Below are 21729 nucleotides of genomic sequence, written 5' to 3'. Positions count from 1 at the left end.
GATTTTAATATCAGTTGAAATTTGAAGACTTGTTTTGCAAAAGATACACTTAGGCTTCATCTACATTTATTCTGAACTACACCCTGCACACATGGATTATGTACAATGAACACAATTATAGTCTTGTTTTTTTACATAAGTTTGTCATAGAGATATCAAATTTAAATTAAAAAAATCAGTGTATGACATCTTTAGTTTTCCTGATAGTTCATCACAGATTTCCTCAGATTTCTTTCACAAAAAGTGGTGACTACTGAAATAAATGTAGTAGAAATAGTACAGAGTACAAAGAAATTCAAACTTTCATATCCAGCCAAAATGCAACATGTCAACACTAGCTGTCTTGGAAAAGTAGGTATTGACAGTGTCATTAAGCAAGAACAGTTCTGAAACATTCCTTACACTAGAGGAGGTGTAGAGACCCCAGCATGTGTGTTCGCATTCTGCTGTTCCTAAGTTGTATTTTGTGCTGGTGCTCAGGCTGTTTTTAGCTTCAGTGAAGGTGACTACATGCTTTTGATCATTGATTTGAAGCTGGGGTTTTGATTGTATGTACTAATTATTTTTGCTTTTTTTTTCAAAACTAAATTATTTGGGTTTAGGGTTAATTTTGGTCTTCTGCGAAATGCTGCCTTGATAAATGTTTGTTCACACAGCATTAAAGTGCAATAAGTTGAGTAGATAATGGATTGACACCATCATTTGTTTAAAGTATTTTTGTATTTTGTAGCTATTTTTACACTTGCATAATACGATAAGGCAACTCTGTGTTCTCTTATTCTTACTGAGAGTAGTGATTGGCTATTCAAAAATATTTCTCAATAATAATGCAAAGTAAGGTCACAGGGGCTAAAAGGCTATCCTGGCAGAACTTGGAAGCAAGGTGGGAATCATCCCAGGACAGATACAGTCCTTTTAAGAAGGTCCACTCATGCCAATACTGTGGCCATTTTAGAATAACCAAGCAACATCATCTGCTTGTCTTTGGGGGTGTGGAAAGAAACTCCACTCAGATTTGAGGGGAAAATGCAAACTTCACCCGAACAAGGTCTGGGCACAGGATTTGAACAGAAGATGCTAGATCTGTGAAGCAACCATACCACTATCCTGAAATGTTCAAATGTATTTTTTTTTCTTAAATTAGCTCCCAACTACGCTCATGCTTTCCAGCAGAGGGTGCTGTATCACTCTCAGCACTCCCTTTCCACACCTGTGATGACACCCTGTAGTGCTACATAACTCCTTTTCAATGACATGTCCACCAAAGCATATGTGAAGCGTCTGCTATAATGAAGTTGATGAATGATTATGGAGTCACAACTAATGGCAACATGGAAGAAATTATTAAGCAAAACTGAATAGCCAGCAAATTATTAATTACGTAGGCATGTATACATATGATTTTAAAATAATTTTTGATTAACTTTGATCAAGATTAACCTATGTTGATTCTGCATTATATTGTTTGATTTTCCATTAAAAACATATAGAAGGGATGCAACTTGACTTCATGATTAATAATTACCTGTAGAACAACAGCTCACGTCAAACTAGAATGGAGTTCATGTGCATTATTTCATACAGCACGTGCTGTATTCTTTATTTTTGGCTAACATAGTGTCCCCAAGCTGCACCTCCTTCTTCTTTCATGTTATAATGAATCCTCTCCTTGCTTCCATTAAAACAGCACAGAATCAGGTTGCTAAACATGGCATGTGTTGCAAACATAAGCCGCCGTCTGTATAAAAATAATCTGACAGGGATCCATGTTTGCCACTTAATCAAAATTCAGGAGGCTAACCCTCATATGAGCAGGTTAGTGGTACAGCATTTAGTTCTTCTGCCTCAAGGATCTAGTGTCTTGGGTCTGAATCGTGCACCCAATCACTTTTTGTCTGAAGTTTCCCATGTCTAGGTGGGGTTTTCTCTAGGGACTCTGCTTTTCATCTTAAATACATTGGGGTTAGGTTACATATCAATTCTAAATTGGCCCCAAGCAAGCATGAGGTTCCTGCCTTATGCTTGATGCTAATGCACAGGCTAAGGAATTTATGAATTGGTTTAAAAGGGTTTGAGAATGTTATGTAATCTCCATAGTGTAGATATCTGGCAGTATACTGCTTAGACTTGCACTTCTAATTTTATTGTATTAAATCTATATGTGATTTTTGCATTAACCTACATAATTTACCTGATCTGATTTGAATATTAAAAACAATAAGCAATGCATTACATCAAAGCCCTATCTTAAACATTGACTTAGTGAACATACCAGGAATTTATCAAAATAATACTGTCTGCATCGTGTACCTTATTTTATCTAAACTGTGCCTTGTTGGATCCTTACTTGTAAGTTGTTGCATCCATTATCATTGCACTAAGGCAGTGTGATTTCTTTTTAAATGGGTGATGATCAGCTGCTAATCAAAACGTTATTTTTCATAACCACATGGCTTGAGTTTGGCCAAGTCTGATCAGAAAAACAAAACTTACATCAACTTCAGATTAAAGGTGTCTTAGCCAAACTTTTCACAGATTCATCTCATATGTTTATTTTAATGTTTTAAAGATTATTTTGTAAATCAGCAAATTTTGGAGGAAAGAAGAAGCACACAGCTTGACATGGCTACAAGGAACATAAAAACTAAAGTGAAGCTGAATGAAGTAATTAAAGTCATGGTGACCAGGATGAAAATGTTCTGAAGTGCTGTTTTTAACGGGGTGTGTTAAGAATTTAAATGGATAATTAAGCATAATAGACAGATGAAGAAAATGAAATATATAGGAAACAAATCCTTCAGCAGACACAGGTATGAGCCCCAAAGTAAATAAGTAAGTAAATTGTAAACCTACTGCTTCAGCATGCTCAAGTTTGTGCATTAATATACTGGCTATAAATTGTGCATTAATATAGGCATTGGTGCCATTATTCCTGGCTGACATTAACTCAGTAACTTTAAATCTATCCCTAAGGAAAGCTTGGTAGGATCTTCAATGATGAAGGCAGCTCAGCTTCCTTATCTTTCATGAGGAACATTTGTAATGTGATGTTTGTAATGTAATGCGAGGGAAAGGCACTGTTGGAAAATGTCATTTGTAGAATGAACTATACACTTCCACACACCAGTGAAGTGTAGAGCTAAACAGACAAGCATAACTCCAAATCAAATGAATGTAAATTCATCTTCTCAAATTAACTGCCAATTAAATCAGGAATGGTCCACCAAGCTGGGTACCATAGTGTATCTGCAGTGTTCAAAAAGAATGTACCTGGCAATGCCTGTTCATGAATGCAATGAGTACGGACAATGGGCTATAACCTTCTTTAAATGGACTAATATACATGCGACACTCCATAAGTGAAGATTCGGGGGATGACATCATATAGAAATGAAACAAAATTACATCACACAGTACTTTCTTGGAGAAAACTGAAGGCATGACAATAAATCTTTCTTCTTTTTATGGATGTTCTAAAAATTTATGATCAAGTATTATTGTATGTGATGGGTCACATGGTGAAGAGTAGGAAAAGCACGCACGAAATGAACTGGCCTTTTTTCTTTCCCACTGTAATCAAGAGAGGCAGCAACAGGAAACATAATTGTGGCTCTGTGTAAAATTTAAAGATAAGTCGACCAGTGGATTGGTGAATTATCCTAGTGGTTATTCCTTTGCCATAAACAGAAGCACTATTGTAGCAACCCTCAACTGTAATAATGACTCGTAGGCCAAAATATGCAAATAAAGATGATCTTTAACAAATCAACATTCTCAAGTCCCCTTAATCTTATTCAAAATCATGGGTGGGGCTGTGGCTTTGTTGGCAGAATTGGAAAGGAATAGCCCTGGACAGGGTGTCAGTCTGTTACTGGGCCTACTCACACACACTCCAACACCTACACTGAAATGCATGTCTTTGAAATGGAAACTAAAAAAATCAATGTAGTCACAGGGAAAAGTGACAATTTCCCATGATCAACAACCAGACATGAGATTTAAACCCTGTAGCATTAAGTACAATCTAGGACATACACAGCAGACACTGCCTTAGAAAGGCTTAATTTATTACAAACATTACCTATTCTGCACAGTCACTTTTCTCCCTACCCTATGTCTAGTGGTGCAGGACTATTAACATTCACACATGTAGATGCAGAGACAGTTACTATAAACAAAGAGATCAAATGATCACTAATACTGACACATACTGTATGACTGCTTATTGTAAATGCCAAGAAATATAGGCTTGCAGGGTCATTGTTTTCATGTATGCAGAGTACAATAATATTTATTTTGTGACCAAGATGTCAGCTGCTGCGCATTCCTGCCATTTGTCACCAGTAGCTGCATGTAGAAACTCTATTAAATGGTATTTCAATGAGAAACAAACACACCTATAAGAAGCCCTGTGCCTGGATCAGCGGCACCCTTACCGTGTAACATGCTTGTCGCACGATGCTTAGAACATTTAAAGCTGAGCCTTCACTTATGCTTTGGCTGTCTTTCCTGTCCTCTCTTCAGACTGAGTCTGTCCCAGCTATTGCTTCCCAGCAGCTGAACCTGCTTGATGAGGAAGGCTTTGTGTTCTTTTAACCAGAAGAAGCGACCTAAAGCAGGACGGTTGCTGAGATGCTATGTGTATGCAGTGTGCTTGCGTGCTAAAGAAAAATGTTAATTTTTAATAAATCCTTGGGACTTCTTATGCCTTTTAAACAATAAAGATATTTTCTTGGACTCTCCGTCCTATCTCTGGTGCAACTCTGTGACCCAATCAAATGGCCACTTTGATGCACTGAGACAGGTGAGACTCTTTTTTGACTGGAGATGCTCTACAGGTTATGTGAAACCTTCCTCTTGAGAGACTTAATGATTACAGCTTTCTGAAGCAGCAAGTTCTTCTTTGTACTGCTATGAGTTCCCTGGCTAAGGGGCATATGTCCCAGCTGTGGCAGATTAATCCTAATTGCCCTGTCCAGGATCAGGTGCAGGACTTGCACAACCTGATCCAAAGCTGGTTCCATGGAGATTCCTACGAGTACGATAGAAAAGCTTGCAATTGACGAGGTGTTGTCGGGCATAAGCATTGACCTCTGTGATGAAATGCTCTGGAACAATGGCAACATTTAAATTACTATTTGGCAGGCGTCCAAAAGGTGTCTTGGATGTTATTCGAGAAGAATGGAGGAGTGTTCCAGTGGAAACTCACAGTTTGAAATTTGTTGACTGGGTCATTTCACTACAGGAACAAATTTCTAAATTGTCTGTTGTCACTGTGGAGCATCAACAGTGTGAACAGAAGACACTGAAATGTGATGATGATAGGAAAAACAAACTTTGTAAATTCAAAAAGGGCGATTGGGTATTTGTTTCGACTCTGTCTAACCCACATGAGTTTGTGGCAAAGTGGCAGGTTCTGGTTGTGGTTGAGGAGTGGATGAGCCCTGTGAATTATAAGGTTAGGATACACGGCCAGCGCAAGCTCATTCAGGTCTTACACATTAATCTTTTGAAGGAGTGGTATGACCCCAGTGAAGTGCTGACCACTGCAACTGAAGTCTCTCAGACTGATGTTGCTATTAGTGATGATTTAAAGGACACTCAGAAGGCCGAGTTGCTGATTCTGATCAGGAGGAACACTGATGTCTTTTCATCGATGAGTGGTCTGTCTACATATACTGAACATAAAATTGCAACTGAGTCTGGTGTTAAGAGTGCTAATGCACCCATATCATTTACCAGAAGCAAGGAGGAATGTGGTGCACAATGAAATGAAACAGGTGCTCGAACTGAACTTCATTCACAAGAGTAAAAGCAATGGGTGGAGCCTGATCGTCTTAGTCCCTACACCAGACAGCTCCATTCGGTTCTGTATAGAATTTAGACACTTGAATAAGATTTCCAAATTTAATGCACATGCAATGCCACATATTGATGAATTACTGGAGGAACTCGGTCAGCCTTCATATCTCTGTACCCTGGATCTAACAAAGGTGGTAGTAGAAGGTACTACTTGCAGAATCCAGTTGCGAGAAGACTGTGTTCACCACGCCAGATTGATTGATCAAATATACTAGGCTCCCATTTGGGCTCTATAGCATGCTTTTAACTTTCCAGCGTATAATGGATCAAATTTTGCACCCATATTCTGAATATTCTGGAGTGTTCCTAGCTTATGTGGTCATTTTCAGTAATGATTGGCTGACACATCTGGAATGCCTACAAGCAGTGCTTAACAATTTGAGGCAGGCTGGGTTGACAGTTAACCTTAAAAAGTATAAACTGGGTATGTCAAAAATGCATTATTTTGAATATTCTACAAGGAAAGGTTTGAGTAGAGCACAGTTAGGTTGATGAGATCCTTGTGTATCCGTGTCTGGAAATGCAAAAGCAGGTTTGTGCTTTTCTTGGTCTTGCAGTTTATTATAGAAGATTCATCCTGAATTTTGTGAATAGAGCTGACCTTCTAACTGACCCAACAAAGGGCTAAAAGAACTGTAGTATTTTCTGTTTGGCTGACTGTGAGAGTGCCTTCTCTAACTTGAAAACCGCTCTCTCTTCATACCTGATTCTCACAAACCCAGATTTTTCAAAAGGATTTTTTCTGCAGACCGATGCAAGTGTATTTGGTTTGGGCGCTGTCCTTTCTCAGGTACTTCAATAGTAAAGAACATTTCATCATGTACTTGAGCAGGAAATTGCTTCCCAGGAAACGTAATTACTCGACCATTGAGAAAGAATACCTGGCAATTAGATAGGCTGTGGAAGCACACCATTATTACTTATGGGGTCGAAAATTTACCTTGGTAACTGATCACACACTACTTCCGTGGCTCTAAAGACAAATACAAACTCCTGACTTACTAGTGGTTCATTAGTTTGCAACCGTTTAATTGCATTGTATGTAATAGCTGCAGTTCTGAACACATCAGTGCAGATGTCCTGTCTAGAATGGCTGAGCCCAGTTTGGAAGGTCAATTAGTTCACAAAAGTGTGAATGAAGTTAAGGGGGAATGTGTGACCAAGGTGGAGGCTGCTGCACACTCCTGCTGTTCGTTGACAGCAGCTGCATGCAGGAGGAGGAGGAGGAGGTTAGGAGGACGCGCTGATACAGCACATTGCCGCACCCACCCATGACAAATTAACTCAGGATCCCAGATTGAGACCTGAGTGTAGCCATACAATGGATGACACCTCCAGAAACTCTGTTAAATAGTACTTCAATGAAAAACAAAAGAACTTCTAAGGAGAAGTGTGCGGGATCAGTGGCACCCTTACTTCGCAACGCATGTGTCACACAATGCTTAGAACATTTAAAGTTCAGCCTTCACTTATGCTTTGGCTCTCTCTCCTGTCCTTTCTTCTTCAGACTGTGTCTGATCCAGCTGATGCTTCTTAGCCTCTGAACTTGCTTTAGGAGGAAGGCTTTGTGTTAGTTTAATCTGAAGAAGCAAGCTAAAACAGGACGATTGCCACAACGATTCGCATGTCCAGTGCGCTCATGTGCTGAAGAAAAACTTGTGTTATAATAAAGCCTTGAGACTGCTTCTGCCCTTTCACCAATAAAGTTATTTTATTGGACATGCCTTCCTGTCTCTGGTGTAACTCTGTGACTCAAGCTTGACAATATGATCTTGTGTGTCCATCCATCCATCCATTCTCTTCCGCTTATCCGAGGTCGGGTCGCGGGGGCAGCAGCTTAAGCAGAGAGGCCCAGACTTCCCTCTCCCCGCCACTTCTTCCAGCTCTTCCGGAGAATCCCAAAGGCGTTCCCAGGCCAGCCGGGAGACATAGTCCCTCCAGCGTGTCCTGGGTCTTCCCCGGGGCCTCCTCCCGGTTGGACGTGCCCGGAACACCTCACCAGGGAGGCGTCCAGGAGGCATCCTGATCAGATGCCCGAGCCACCTCATCTGACTCCTCTCGATGTGGAGGAGCAGCGGCTCTACTCTGAGCCCCTCCCGGATGACTGAGCTTCTCACCTTATCTTTAAGGGAAAGCCCAGACACCCTGCGGAGGAAACTCATTTCAGCCGCTTGTATTCGCGATCTCGTTCTTTCGGTCACTACCCATAGCTCATGACCATAGGTGAGGGTAGGAAGGTAGATCGACTGGTAAATTGAGAGCTTTGCCTTACGGCTCAGCTCCTTTTTCACCACGACAGACCGATGCAGAGCCCGATCACTGCGGATGCCGCACCGATCCGCCTGTCGATCTCACGCTCCATTCTTCCCTCACTCGTGAACAAGACCCCGAGATACTTGAACTCCTCCACTTGGGGCAGGATCTCTCCCCAACCCTGAGAGGGCACTCCACCCTTTTCCGCTGAGGACCATGCTCGGATTTGGAGGTGCTGATTCTCACCCCAGCCGCTTCACACTCAGCTGCGAACCGATCCAGAGAGAGCTGAAGATCACGGCCTGATGAAGCAAACAGGACATCATCATCTGCAAAAGCAGTGACCCAATCCTGAGTCCACCAAACCGACCCCTTCAACACCCTGGCTGCGCTTAGAAATTCTGTCCATAAAAGTTATGAACAGAATCGGTGACAAAGGGCAGCCCTGGCGGAGTCCAACTCTCACTGGAAACGGGCTCGACTTACTGCCGCAATGCGGACCAAGCTCTGACACCGTTGTACAGAGACCGAACAGCTCTTATCAGGGGTCCGTACCCCATACTCCCGAGCACCCCCACAGGATTCCCGAGGGACACGGTCGAATGCCTTTTCCAAGTCCACAAAACACATGTAGACCGGTGGGCAAACTCCCATGCACCCTCCAGGACTCTGCTAAGGGTGAAGAGCTGGTCCACTGTTCCGCGACCAGGACGAAAACCACACTGTTCCTCCTGAATCCGAGGTTCACTATCCGACGGACCCTCCTCTCCAGAACCCCAATAGACTTTTCCAGGGAGGCTGAGGAGTGTGATCCCTCTATAGTTGGAACACACCCTCCGTCCCCTTTTAAAGAGGGGACCACCACCCCGGTCTGCCAATCCAGAGGCACTGTCCCGATGTCCATGCGATGTTGCAGAGACGTGTCAACCAAGACAGTCCTACAACATCCAGAGCCTTAAGGAACTCCGGGCGATCTCATCCACCCCGGGCCCTGCCACCAAGGAGTTTTTGACCACCTCGGTGACTTCAGTCCCAGAGATGGGAGAGCCCACCTCAGAGTCCCCAGGCTCTGCTTCCTCATTGGAAGGCATGTTAGTGGGATTGAGGAGGTCTTCGGAGTACTCCTCCCACCACCCACAACGCCCGAAGTCGAGGTCAGCAGCGCACCATCCCCACTATATACGGTGTTGACACTGCACTGCTTCCCTCTCCTGAGACGCCGGACGGTGGACCAGAATCTCCTCGAAGCCGTCCAAAGTCGCTCTCCATGGCCTCTCCAAACTCCTCCCATGCCCGAAGTTTTGCCTCAGCAACAACCGGCCGCGTTCGCTTGGCCTGCGGTACCTATCAGCTGCCTCCAGAGACCCACAGGACAAAAAGTCCTATAGGACTCCTTCTTCAGCTTGACGGCATCCCTCACGCGGTGTCCACCAACGGGTTCGGGATTGCCGCCACGACAGGCACCGACCACCTTGCGGCCACAGCTCCGGTCAGCCGCCTCAACAATAGAGGCACGGAACCTGGCCCATTCGACTCAATGTCCCCACCTCCCTCGGGGCGTGGTTGAAGTTCTGCCGGAGGTGGGAGTTGAAGCTACTTCTGACAGGGGACTCTGCCAGCCGCTCCGAGCAGACCCTCACAACACGCTTGGGCCTACCAGGTCTGACCGGCATCTTCCCCACCATCGAAGCCAACTCACCACCAGGTGGTGATCAGTTGACAGCTCCGCCCCTCTCTTCACCCGAGTGTCCAAGACATATGGCCGCAAGTCCGGCGACACACCACAAAGTCGATCATCGACCTGAGGCCTAGGGTGTCCTGGTGCCAAGTGCACATATGAACACCCTTATGCTTGAACATGGTGTTCGTTATGGACAATCCGTGACGAGCACAGAAGTCCAATAACAAAACACCGCTCGGGTTCAGATCGGGGGGGCCATTCCTCCCAATCACGCCCTTCCAGGTCTCACTGTCATTGCCCACGTGAGCGTTGAAGTCTCCCAGCAAAACAAGGGAATCCCCAGAAGGTATTCCCTCTAGCAACCCCTCCAGAGACTCCAAAAAGGGTGGGTACTCCAAACTGCTGTTCGGCGTATACGCACAAACAACAGTCAGGACCCTTCCCCCCACCCGAAGGCGGAGAGAGGCCACCCTCTCGCCCACCGGGTAAACCCCAATGCACAGGCTCCGAGTCGGGGCAATAAGTATGCCCACACCTGCTCGGCGCCTCTCACCGGGGGCAACTCCAGAGTGGTGTCTGTTTTTTTTTTTTTTTTATGTCTTCTGTAGGTATTTTTTAATACTATCACTAGTCAGTGGAAGACATGCAAGTAAGCATTTTATTGAGGCTCTGGAGCATCATGCCAGTAATACTTTAAGGTCACTCCACTACCCTCTACAGTACTTTACAAACCTGAGCTAAGCAGGTGTTATACCAAGATATAATGCAGCCAGTCGGTTCAGGCTACATTGTTTACTCATGTAAGTTTGTGAGCATAGATTTAGAATTCCAAACTTTCTTCAGAGGTCAAAGGAATCAAATAAGTTTGGGCTCTTTCTTACTTACAGATGATTCTTGGCCATCAGCAGGCTGCAGATGATAGTGACTCTGAGGTGTTTAAAGCTACTGACCTTCTTCACAGCAACTTGTCCAATCTAGATGGGAGTGTGGACTTTGATACTCCTAGAAAACTATGACCAGCTCCTTGGTTTTGTGGATATGAGAGAAAGTAGTTCTGTCACCACAGTGTCAGAAGACAAATTTCTATAAGTCATGTCATAATGGTTGTCGGTCAGGCCAGTGATATTGGTTTCACTGGCAAATTTAATGACAAAGCTGGAACTGTGTTTGGCCACAGTATCAAAAATGGAACAGTGTATATGGCAAGGGGCTCAGCACACTACCTCACTGCTTTTCATTGTTCCACATTGGAAATAAAATGCAAGTGACAAAGAAACCAGCAATTCTCCACCAAACACATTTCCACTTACAGCTGTGTGTATTCATTCATTCATTCATTTTCTAACCCACTGAATCCAAATACAGGGTCACGGGGGTCTGCCGGAGCCAATCCCAGCCAACAAAGGGCACAAGGCAGGGTGCCAACCCACCGCAGGACACACACAAACACACCAAGCACACACTAGGGCCAATTTTAGAATCGCCAATCCACCTAACCTGCATGTCTTTGGATTGTAGGAGGAAACCGGAGCGCCTGGAGGAAACCCATACAGACACGGGGAGAACATGCAAACTCCACGCAGGGAGGACCCGGGAAGCGAACCCGGGTCTCCTAACTGCGAGGCAGCAGCGCTACCATGGCGCCACCGTGCCGACCCTGTGTGTATTCACTGTGAACTATTTTGTTTAAGAAAATATTTTAAATTAAACGAGAAAGAACTGAAGGACAGAGAAACAGTTATCCACTTCAGGCTACAAGTTATTTGGTTGATATCCTTGGAAAAGAAAAAAAATCTATAAGAATGATCTAACAAGGCAGAATGAAAACAATAACAAGCCATTAAATTAAATATGAGGTTATTGACCAGGACTGGTTTCAAATTAAGCAATTAAGTTGGAACAAAAACCTGCAGCCACTACCATCCTCCAGGATCAACAGTGTGGACTCTTGATCTAGAATATTCTCTCTAATGCGTCCCAGCACTAGTTTCTCAAAGCATTTAATCAGAGCGGGATTTACTTGAGGATTAGTTGCATTTTGCACAAAATGAAACACATAATAGTGCAATTTGGGCAGAGGATAGTCATTAGTGTCACTTGTAAACTTGATTCACAATTATGTGTAGCAGATATACAAATACACACAGTGATAAAAGATAAACACAATTTTTTTTTGTTTCAATGCTTTTATAGTTCTTGATCTTCAGTAAAAATTTACCTTGATTTTATTCAGGTCTACTTTGTAGCCAGGCTCAGTCAAAAATTGTATTTAGTTGTAATTCTACCAATTTCCACACTTACTAAAATATATTATAAAATAGTGAGTCACTCTAAGGCAAAGTCTTTATATTATAGACATTGGATGCAGTCAGTCAATTAAAAAGTCCATGTGCCGGAGAAATTCCTTCCAAAGGGGTCTTCAACACAGCAACTTTTTTTTTATATATATATATTGCACTATAGCCTTATTTTCCTGGGCAAAAGCTCTTTTTCAGGGCCTAGTATATTACATAAAAAATACATATTGCAATAGCCTGCTTACATAGCGTTGCTAATGTACTTTATATTCGTTATTATTTTGCCCTTTCCAGCTGAAAAAAAATAGAGAAAGCAGTCACACCAAGATTTGTAAATGTACATATGATAAATGAAATTTTCTTGTTTTTTTATGTTTTACAATGAATACCATTATGTAAATGGTTTGTTGCAAAATATTATTATGCTATATTCTTATTCTTTATGGAATATACTAGGCTCTGAAGAAGGTGCTTAGCTTGAAACGTGAAATAAATAAACAAACAAAAACATGCATTTGGGAAACTACTGTGAAATGTGAGCAAAAAAAAAATGTGATATGAAACGTGGGCATAAAAAAAAGATGTGTCTCAAAATGGTTTTGTTTCTCCAAACGTATCATAAAATACGGCTTAAAATAAAACATACTTTCTCTCATCAAAGTTGAGAGAGTGGGCTCTAGCACATAGTGTGTTTTGATTCCGGAATTGTCTTCTGTAGATTGCCTAATTCAGGGGTCGCCAGCTTCGGTCCCGGAGGTTTTCATTCTAACCCTTTTCTTAATGAGTGACCTGTTTTTGCTGTTAATTCACTTCTTTTGAACTAATTTTAATTGACTTGCTTTTGAAGACATGCCCCTTAATTGTTTCTTTTTTCTTAATTAGCAGTCAAACAATAATGATACAAAATGAGCCAAAATAACTGGTGTCAATCATATAATATCTAAAAATAAATAAAGGTGAGGGTCTCAGGAATGCTGATCGGCTCAGATCCACAAAACATTTTAACAGAAAAGAGAAAATAAACAATTACAGAAATGTCTGCTATTGCACAATGAGAGCAGCAACAAGCCATGGAATTAAAGAAGGGTTTAATTAACAACAAGAATCGGCACCCAATTAAGCAGCTGGTTGAAGTGAAATTGGTTGGAGTTTGAAGCCCTGACTTAGTTGGTTTTCTGTTGGCTCACTCACTTCACATTTCATTTCTGTTTGGGTGCCATTTGAGGAAAGAAATGAAGCAACTCGGAGGAACTACGTCGAAATTCAGGGGAAAAAAACTTAAAAAAGCAATTCAATTAAAATGAAAACACTAACACGTTAATCCTCCAGGACTGGAGTTGGCGACCCCGGCCTAATTCAATATGTCTGCGCGGAAGATAGTTATTATATGAGATAGCACAAGAATTATTTATAAAATGCTTACTACTGCCGATGAAATGTCGATTCTGCTGAAGTTATCATGTATTTCTAAGAGAAAATTAAATATTTATCAAAAGAAATTACAGTGCTGGCGGCTCCTTTCAGACTACGAAACCGATTGTAGTATTTTTGAAAGCATCCAAGAACTGGTGCAACGGACTAAGCTACATGCCAGTTTGGGTAACATTGTTACCTGCCCTGGACGCCAATCCTTTTGACATTCTAGCTAAGTAGACAGTAGATTTTCTTTTATGCGGTTTAAAATTAGGACAGACTGCAGATCTATATGGCTTATCAGATATCACAAGGTGAATGAGCCAGTGTGAGATATAGTGAGCTGCAATAGTATCACTTTTGGACACAAAAAGCCCAAGGCATTGCAAACTAATATTTTAAACTGAATATTCAACCCTTGTTTTACAAGTCTAAAATGAGGGGCATATTCGCAGCTATTTTGTCCAAACAAATTTACAGCTCTGATCAGTGTCCCACCCTTTCAACTTTGACTAGTAGTACTAGGGTGTTGTACCGTGTTAGCCATTATGAATGTAGTAAGAAGTCACGCAAAATGACACCTTTTATTGGCAAACTAAAAAAAGTTTACAATATGCAAGCTTTCGAAGCAACTCAGGCACCCTCTTCAGCCTAACTTTGACTAGTGAAAGTGACAGTTTTATTTCAAACCGTATTTCATGATGCGTTTGGAGGAATATTATGGCCAAAATTAAATAAGCAATAAAACTGACACATTAACGTCCACATTTCAAGCACTTTGTTTATTTGCACATTTATTTATTTTTGTTCGAAATATTCATCCATACTAGCACATGGACTTTTTAATTAATTTATCAAATGTCTATAAATTACAGACATTGCCTTTGAGTGTCTTATTACTTCGTAATATAAATGTTTTTTTTTCTTGTGGCATATTTATTTTAGTTAAGTTCTTACGTTACACTTTTCTGAATACTTTCATTTGATTATTTTTTGGGATTGGATAGAACTGTAACTCGATGCACTTTATTGACTGAGCGATCTTTGAAGATAATACCTGCTTTATACCCTCTCTATGCAGTAGGTAGTGGCGTTTAGTACAACGGCATTAATTATCTTGCCAGGTACTCATCCATCACTCTAACATTAAATGCAATCATTCTACAAGTAAAACTTACCAAATTTCTGTTTTGCAGCGGACAAAAACGCATGGAACAGGCCACGCCGCCACTTTCGAAATTCTGGTAAAATAGAGAAGCAAGCAGCACAACTCAAGTTTGTAAGGAAAAAGATACAGCTATGAAATAATTATTTTATTAAATGTAAGAAACTTTTTATGATTATATCATGTACACCACAACGTTCAGATATTCTAAAGGTGTACGCCATTCGAACCGTTTACGGTTTAGACGGTCATAGGGTAACAACGGTGAAGTTAGCCGCCCATGTTCAAACACCCTTGTGGCCCGAGAGTCCGTTCCAATTGAGTGGAAGACAGTCCGGGATAATCCCGTAGGTAGCGGTTTAAAAGAGCAAGCCTCAGTTGACACAAAAAGCGACCTCAGTCTGGACGAGTATAATACGTACCTACTGATCAAAGTAACAACAAAAAAAAAATCAGTGTAAACTTATTACGTGTTTATAGCGACACAATGTCTACAAACCGAAACTCGAGTTTACATAGCAGACAGCGAAACTTACTGTACGTTATATAAAAAGTGACTTTGAGTTGGTTTTAAGCAAACTATAACAAGTATTAAATCGAGTTTGGGTTATTTTAAAGAAAAAAGAAACAATCATTTACTATTCACAAGCATAACGCTTTACAGGAAAGTACACGGAAGCCGAAGTCCTCTGTGTTAGATTCAAATCAAAATAACTTTATTGACAAGATTTTTTTTCTCTTACATAAACAAGAACGTAAATAAACCTGAACTCGTTATGAGGTATATGAAACGACTAAGGAGGGGGAAAAAATCCAAAGTACTGTTGGTGCAAACTTGTTTACGGAATAACGACTCTTGCACATGCAACACCAACGCGCTACTCTCTCTTTCCAGCTCACTTCACTCGACAGGAAAACAGACGTAGGCGAATCCCCGCCCTCTCTTCTTCTTAAAAAAAAGGAAGTGATCTCACCACGTTTAATTTCCTCTTCTTAAAGACAGATCTACTTTTTTATGTCTTGCAATCTTATAGCTGACTTTAGAAAGCATATATTTTTGTACTAATTTACCCGTCTTTTGCCTGCAGACATACGCGTTGATAGTTTCCTGGTAGTATGAGGATTTATTGCTTGTATAACTTATGTCGGGGTCTCCAGCTGGAAGATCTGGGCTAGGTGAGTTATTGATATATATATATATTTTGTTTTGGCGTTACTTATCATGACAAGGAGTGTTGACTGTTTGTTTGCGGAAGCCTAGCGGTGCGAAGATACAACGAGGGGGCAGTACATACGTCTTCAGAAAACGTCGAAACTTAATCAGGAGCTGTCCAGAAAAAGACGAGCAGAGACCCGACAGCGCAAGGTCCACGGAGCACTGCTGGCATGGGCTTACTCGAGTTTAAATAAAAGCACAACAGGCGTGTGCCCCGTGCATTTCCGCCTAATTATCGAGTCGGTACCGTGTTTGGCGGGAGACGCTGACGTCAAAAACTGATCATTTCTGAGACGTACGGTGTGCATTCAGAAAGGCGTAGAAAGCCGAACGCCTCATAAACAGCCTTGACACGGAACGACTGGGAAGCGGTGCTCAAGTTTACTTGTTGTTGGATTCTTGTGTTTTTTTATGTCTTTGCATCATACCATGTTAACTGTGATGTCGTATTACCGATATGAGTGTTTCATTAACTAGCAAACACCCGAATTAAGAACTTTACATCATGACTTCTAACACCAGTCATGTCTTACTCAAATCACAATTTTCTTGTGCTTGCAAGTTGATTGAACGTTATATATAACATTATTGGTAACTTGTTGTCACGGTTCAATTTTAATCTAGGTGTTGTCAGCATTCTGATTATCTGTACTTCACACCTATCTGTGATTTTACTTTTTCTCATCTACTCCTTAGTCTCTTTGATTGCATAACTTCTATTTCATTTTTGTTATATATATATACCCCAGTTATGTGCTTTGGAAGCTAAAATTATTATGCTCTGGGTTGAAAACCACCTGCACTTCAGGATAGGTAATCTGTCTGAAGCTAAGCTTGTTTGGGCCCAGCCAGTACTGTACTTGGATGGGAGACCATTTAGGAACAGCTTGGTCTGCTGCTGCAAGAGGTGTTAGAGAGGTCATCAAGGGGCGCTTACCCTGTGTTCTATGTGTGGATTGTAACACCCCAGTGCAGTGATGAGACATAGAGCTGAGGACCCAACTCTTTGTGGCCATAAAAGATTCATGGTCATCTTTTGAAAACAATAGGGTGGTTGCTGATGTCTTGGCTAAATTGCCTACAGTGGTGCTTTCAATTCTGGTTCCTAATCATCACCCGTTTCTAACTGGCTAGCAATATCTTTCAACCCTTCACTACCTAATAGGTAATGTGTAGTGAACATAGTGGTGCAAGAATGGCTGCTGTGTCATCATTAAGGTGGATGCTACCCATTGGTGGTAGTTAAAGTGGTTCCCCACTGTCTATGTAAAGTTTTTTGAGTAGGTTAGAAAAGTGCTATAAAATGTAATGTATTAAGATGCAACACCTGGCATAATGACTTCTCATTGGTACTGACTGGTATCAGCTTTCTCTTTGTCATCTACCTAGGTTTTCCTTCCCACATGCCAAATACATGCATAATTGGTTAACAAATATCTCTTGGTGACACTGGTATGGGTGTCTAAGGTAAAAAAAAACCTGAAATGTATCAGGAGAAGCGTAGTCAAATGGCAAGCAAATATTGTAACCATGAGTTCAATATTTTGAGCAATAAATCCATCACACATACAGCAAAAATCAAAGCCAATAAGGACAGCAAAAAGTCTTCACCAAAATAAAAACAAAATTAGAATTTCGAACCCCAAGGAACAAGGGTGATCTACACCATCTCAGATAAAGATGTGTCATAGTTAGTGATTTTGTTTTATTGTGTTGCCTCTGTGATGTAATAGGCCATGCACATCTGGGTGGTAACCTGGGCAACACATAAACAAATGACTGCACCTGTAAGAAAACACATTGGCTATCAAACAGTAAAAATAAACATCATCACTTAAACTCATAACCGCAAAACAACATCATAGATTAATTCTACAAATCCAAAAACCCTACAAGTGCACAAAACCTAGGAATAATTGTATAAAAAGGCCAAAATAAGTTAAATACAAGACACCAGTATAACAGTGTATTTTTAAAGGTTGGACTGGGTCCAAATTCCAAGTTTTACTGCTGCCTTACGCTCGATGGTGCTGGCATAGGATCGGTTCCACTGCTCAATAGACTGGGTAAGGAAGTAAGAAAATCATAGGATGGAGCTTGTTGAGCAAAATTGACCCTGACAGTGAAAATGGATATGACTATGTTATAGTTTTCCAGAACAAAAAAGTCAGAGAAATTGTAATAAAAAATAGGGAACAATATACTGTCGATGAAGACAAGAGACATAGCTGGCTTTATTACCATTTATATAGGTGTTTGAAGTTTGTGAGGTAGATCTCACTATTTCCTTTTTTTTAGTACTTGATCCACACATCCTCAGACCTGATACTGTTCTCTTCACATCATCACCTAACATGCCTGTGCCATCCTAGCGTGTCCTTTCTTGAATATTGTATATATCACGATTTTGCTTTTACATCACTCATTTCTCTGATCTGCACTTGTCATCCTCTCCCATAGTGAAACTCTGCAATTGTACTTAATCATTACCCTCTTAAGACCTCTTCATCTTGTCTTCATGCTGTACGTTTGTTAGCCACACCTCACTCCCATGTGTCAAACAAATTTTATCTTTACACTCACAGACACTCCATTGAAGCAGTGAATTTTTGAACAGCTTCCAGACCTATTTATTTTGATCTCTTACCTTTTCCATTACTTTCAAGACAGCATCTCCACCCTCATTAAGTAGTTTATGAAAATTGTTGCCCCTGCTGGCTTTTTCAAATCACTCTGTTGTTTATGTTTAAGTTTAAACTTATGTCAAATCTACCTCTGATCTAACACTCTTAAGAAAAACAAAGTTTATACTCTCTGTTACTGGTAACATGCAAATCATTATATACTGGGATGGTCAGCTTAATTAATAGGCAATAGTCAAAAATATAATTGTATAAACCTGGAAGGGAGTGTGTCAGTATCAGTGTCTGTGTATCTGTATTTGAAATAGAAATTAAAAGTTAAGACAACCAAAATATTCTCTAATGTATTTCTTTTGTTCTGACAGAAAATACATTAAAGATGGTATAATTTATACCAGTAAGGCTACAGATGTCCATCCATCCATTATCCAGCCTACTATATCCTAACTACAGGGTCACGTGGGTCTGCTGGAGCCAATCCCAGCCAACACAGGGTACAAGGCAGGAAACAAACCCTGGGCAGGACACCAGCCCACCGTAGGGCACACACACACACACACACACACACACACACACCAAGCACACACTAGGGACAATTTAGGGTCGCCAATGCACCTAACCTGCATGTCTTTGGACTGTGGTGAGGAAACCGGAGTACCTGGAGGAAACCCACGCAGACATGGGGAGAACATGCAAGCAAACAAACCTGGATCTCCTAACCGCGAGGCAGCACTACCTACTGCGCCACCATGCCGCCACAGCTACAGATGTCTGTCTTAGTGGTAAAACAGATATTTTGGAGATACAAATGCTGAGTCATTGTTCAATTGTCTACTAGATTATTCAAAATTAGGTACCCTTAAATTTTTTTGAATTAACATGCAGTCCATGTTTTATGTTGAGCTTTAGTTTTTATTTTTGGAACTCAAAACAGCAAAAGAAGTATCTTAGCACAGTTTGTAAAGAAAATAGAAAGTAGACAGTTTACGTAGGATGTTTCTGCCCTCATAAAATACAAAATGACTAAGTGCTTGCAGGATCATAACCAGCACTGCAGTACTAAAGTGAGCATATTGGGCTCCAACTAATTTGTTTTCTTGAGGAAATTTGCGGCTGTAGATGTTACAGGAGAGTTTAGTTTTCACTTTGCCAGCTTCCACATATTGGGAAAATGTCCCTCACTTGACTTCCGTCATGCTTTTTCATCTTTCATACTATTGTAGGATAAGGGCAGATCAAAAACCATAAAAAGATATGGGGTACCAAAGGTAATCTCTGTTTAATTGTCATAGGCATGATGAAAGAAAAAAAAAAGAAAAAGAATAAGTGGATTGGATCCACTAACATGTCTTTTCTGGACAGGTAATAACTGATGGCATTGTGTAAGGCAGGCCAGTCTTTATTTCTACAGGGCCAGAGGAGGTGGGTAGGATTCAGTGTCTGAGGTGAGACTGAATGTCTTCATTTGAGTTTTGTACACCCTGCCTGTGGACAAAAACGGAAAACAAATGAGCAGCGGTGTCACATTTAAATCTGTCTGTGATGTACACTTTGAATCTGTCTGTGGAAGAGAAGTACTAAGCTCATGTGTTTTACATTATTTATATAATAGTGGGATTTTCACTAATTATACAATATGGACCAAAACACTTTTACTAATGGCAATGAGTGATGAAATTTGTTACAGATGTGTTCAGTCATGTACCATTTGCTTTGTTGAGAGGAGGGTGGGACTCATGCCGATGACGAGGGATCAAGCTGAACGAGCCAGGCAAGCTGTAGAATAAATAAGTAACAAAGTAAATGTAAAAGGCACTCGGAGGGCAAAGCAGTTACAATCAAGATGTAGTGTGTGGGCAGGGAGCTTTGACTCTTACATGGTTTGAAAAAGAAAAGTTTGTGACTTTGAAATACTGCCTCATATTTTTTTGGAATGCAGTCTGAATATTTGGAGAGAAAGTCAGTTTTATTATATTAAAGATGGACCGTTTGAGTCATTTAATTAAAGAGAAGTATTATAGTAGACAAGGAGTTGAAGTTGCAGTTTTCAAAAAATTATATTTGATAAATAATACTGAAATAACACTTGAAAAAACATTAAGAAAAGATGACTGTGTGATCAGATGAGTGAAAATGTAATTGTGGTGTTGTCTAAATTCAAAGCATAGAGACTTTTGTAACAACCCATCATGGTACCCATTGTGAACCTTTGTACAGTAAATGTGAAGAATGGGAATGACAGGCTGTGAAGGAGTTCCATTGGCAGGTAACAAAGAACACATCAGGACTGAAATGAAGATGAGTGAGGCAAAATACAGCTTATTCTTAATTGAAAACATTGCACATTAGTACATTTTTCTGTAGGAAAATGCATGAAATGGGAAGCCTTTCCTTTGCTGTTCCCGAGCCATCACTCATTCCTTTTACCTGCTCATAGTGCTATGGCTGAACGTGCCCAAAATCGTCTTTGAAGCACCTTTTGGATTGCATTCACTGTGACTGCTATCGCTATTGCCAAAGTGGGTGCCAGAACACACACCACACGTCTCACAGTTCAAGAAAGTATCAGCTCCTGACAAAAAATGTCTCCAGTGAGTTTTTTCCAAATAGAGAACTGCATAAACACGAAATGACAGACATTTGGAATTAGTGCATGAAAATGCATGAATCTGTGTTTTAGTGCAGTTTAAAAATACACATCAGCAGAAAAAAAACAAGTTGAAAATGCAGCTACATTGATAGAGTCTTCATGGACACAGGTGTGAATCAAACCTTACAAAAATGGCTTTGCAGTGGTTTCCAGATGGAAATATATCATTTTCATCGTTGTTCAGGAATTTCTTTTGATCGTAGAATGCGTTATGTATCTTGAAGCGATGTGTTCAGTAGACGATACACCAGTTACAACTATTCTGTATTTAATGGAAAACAAATTAAAAAATAGTGTTGCATGAAAAAATCACCACATCATATGTAAAGAGTTATATACAGCACATCTTTTTATTTTGTGAAATAAACTGTACATTAACATTTTCATAAATATGCCATTGTTTTAGTTTGCTTACTGTTGAAGTTGTATTTACTATTTTTACTTTAAATGTCAAAAAATACAGTATGCAATTTGGCCACGGATGTCCAAACTTTATACTATATTAATGTTTATTTTTATATTTTATATAGGAGTGAAGATTTGCAAGTTT

At 40.7% G+C, this 21729-nt stretch overlaps 1 protein-coding gene across 1 annotated transcript in view; it reads left to right on the top strand.

Annotated features, from left to right (window-relative positions):
* The first annotated feature begins 15545 nt into the window (after positions 1-15545).
* The window catches only part of elk4 (ETS transcription factor ELK4), a 44878-nt gene continuing 38694 nt past the window's right edge, over positions 15546-21729 (top strand). Inside the window, exon 1 of the mRNA XM_039748507.1 lies at positions 15546-15847. Coding sequence (XP_039604441.1) covers positions 15814-15847 — 34 coding nt within the window. The 5' untranslated portion in view covers positions 15546-15813. The remainder of the gene's footprint in view (positions 15848-21729) is intronic.

The sequence above is a fragment of the Polypterus senegalus genome, chromosome 3 (genome assembly GCF_016835505.1).
Source record: "Polypterus senegalus isolate Bchr_013 chromosome 3, ASM1683550v1, whole genome shotgun sequence".
NCBI lineage: Eukaryota > Metazoa > Chordata > Cladistia > Polypteriformes > Polypteridae > Polypterus > Polypterus senegalus.
The sequence above is the reverse complement of the archived record's forward strand: the minus strand, read 5'-3'. Positions and strand labels throughout refer to the sequence as shown.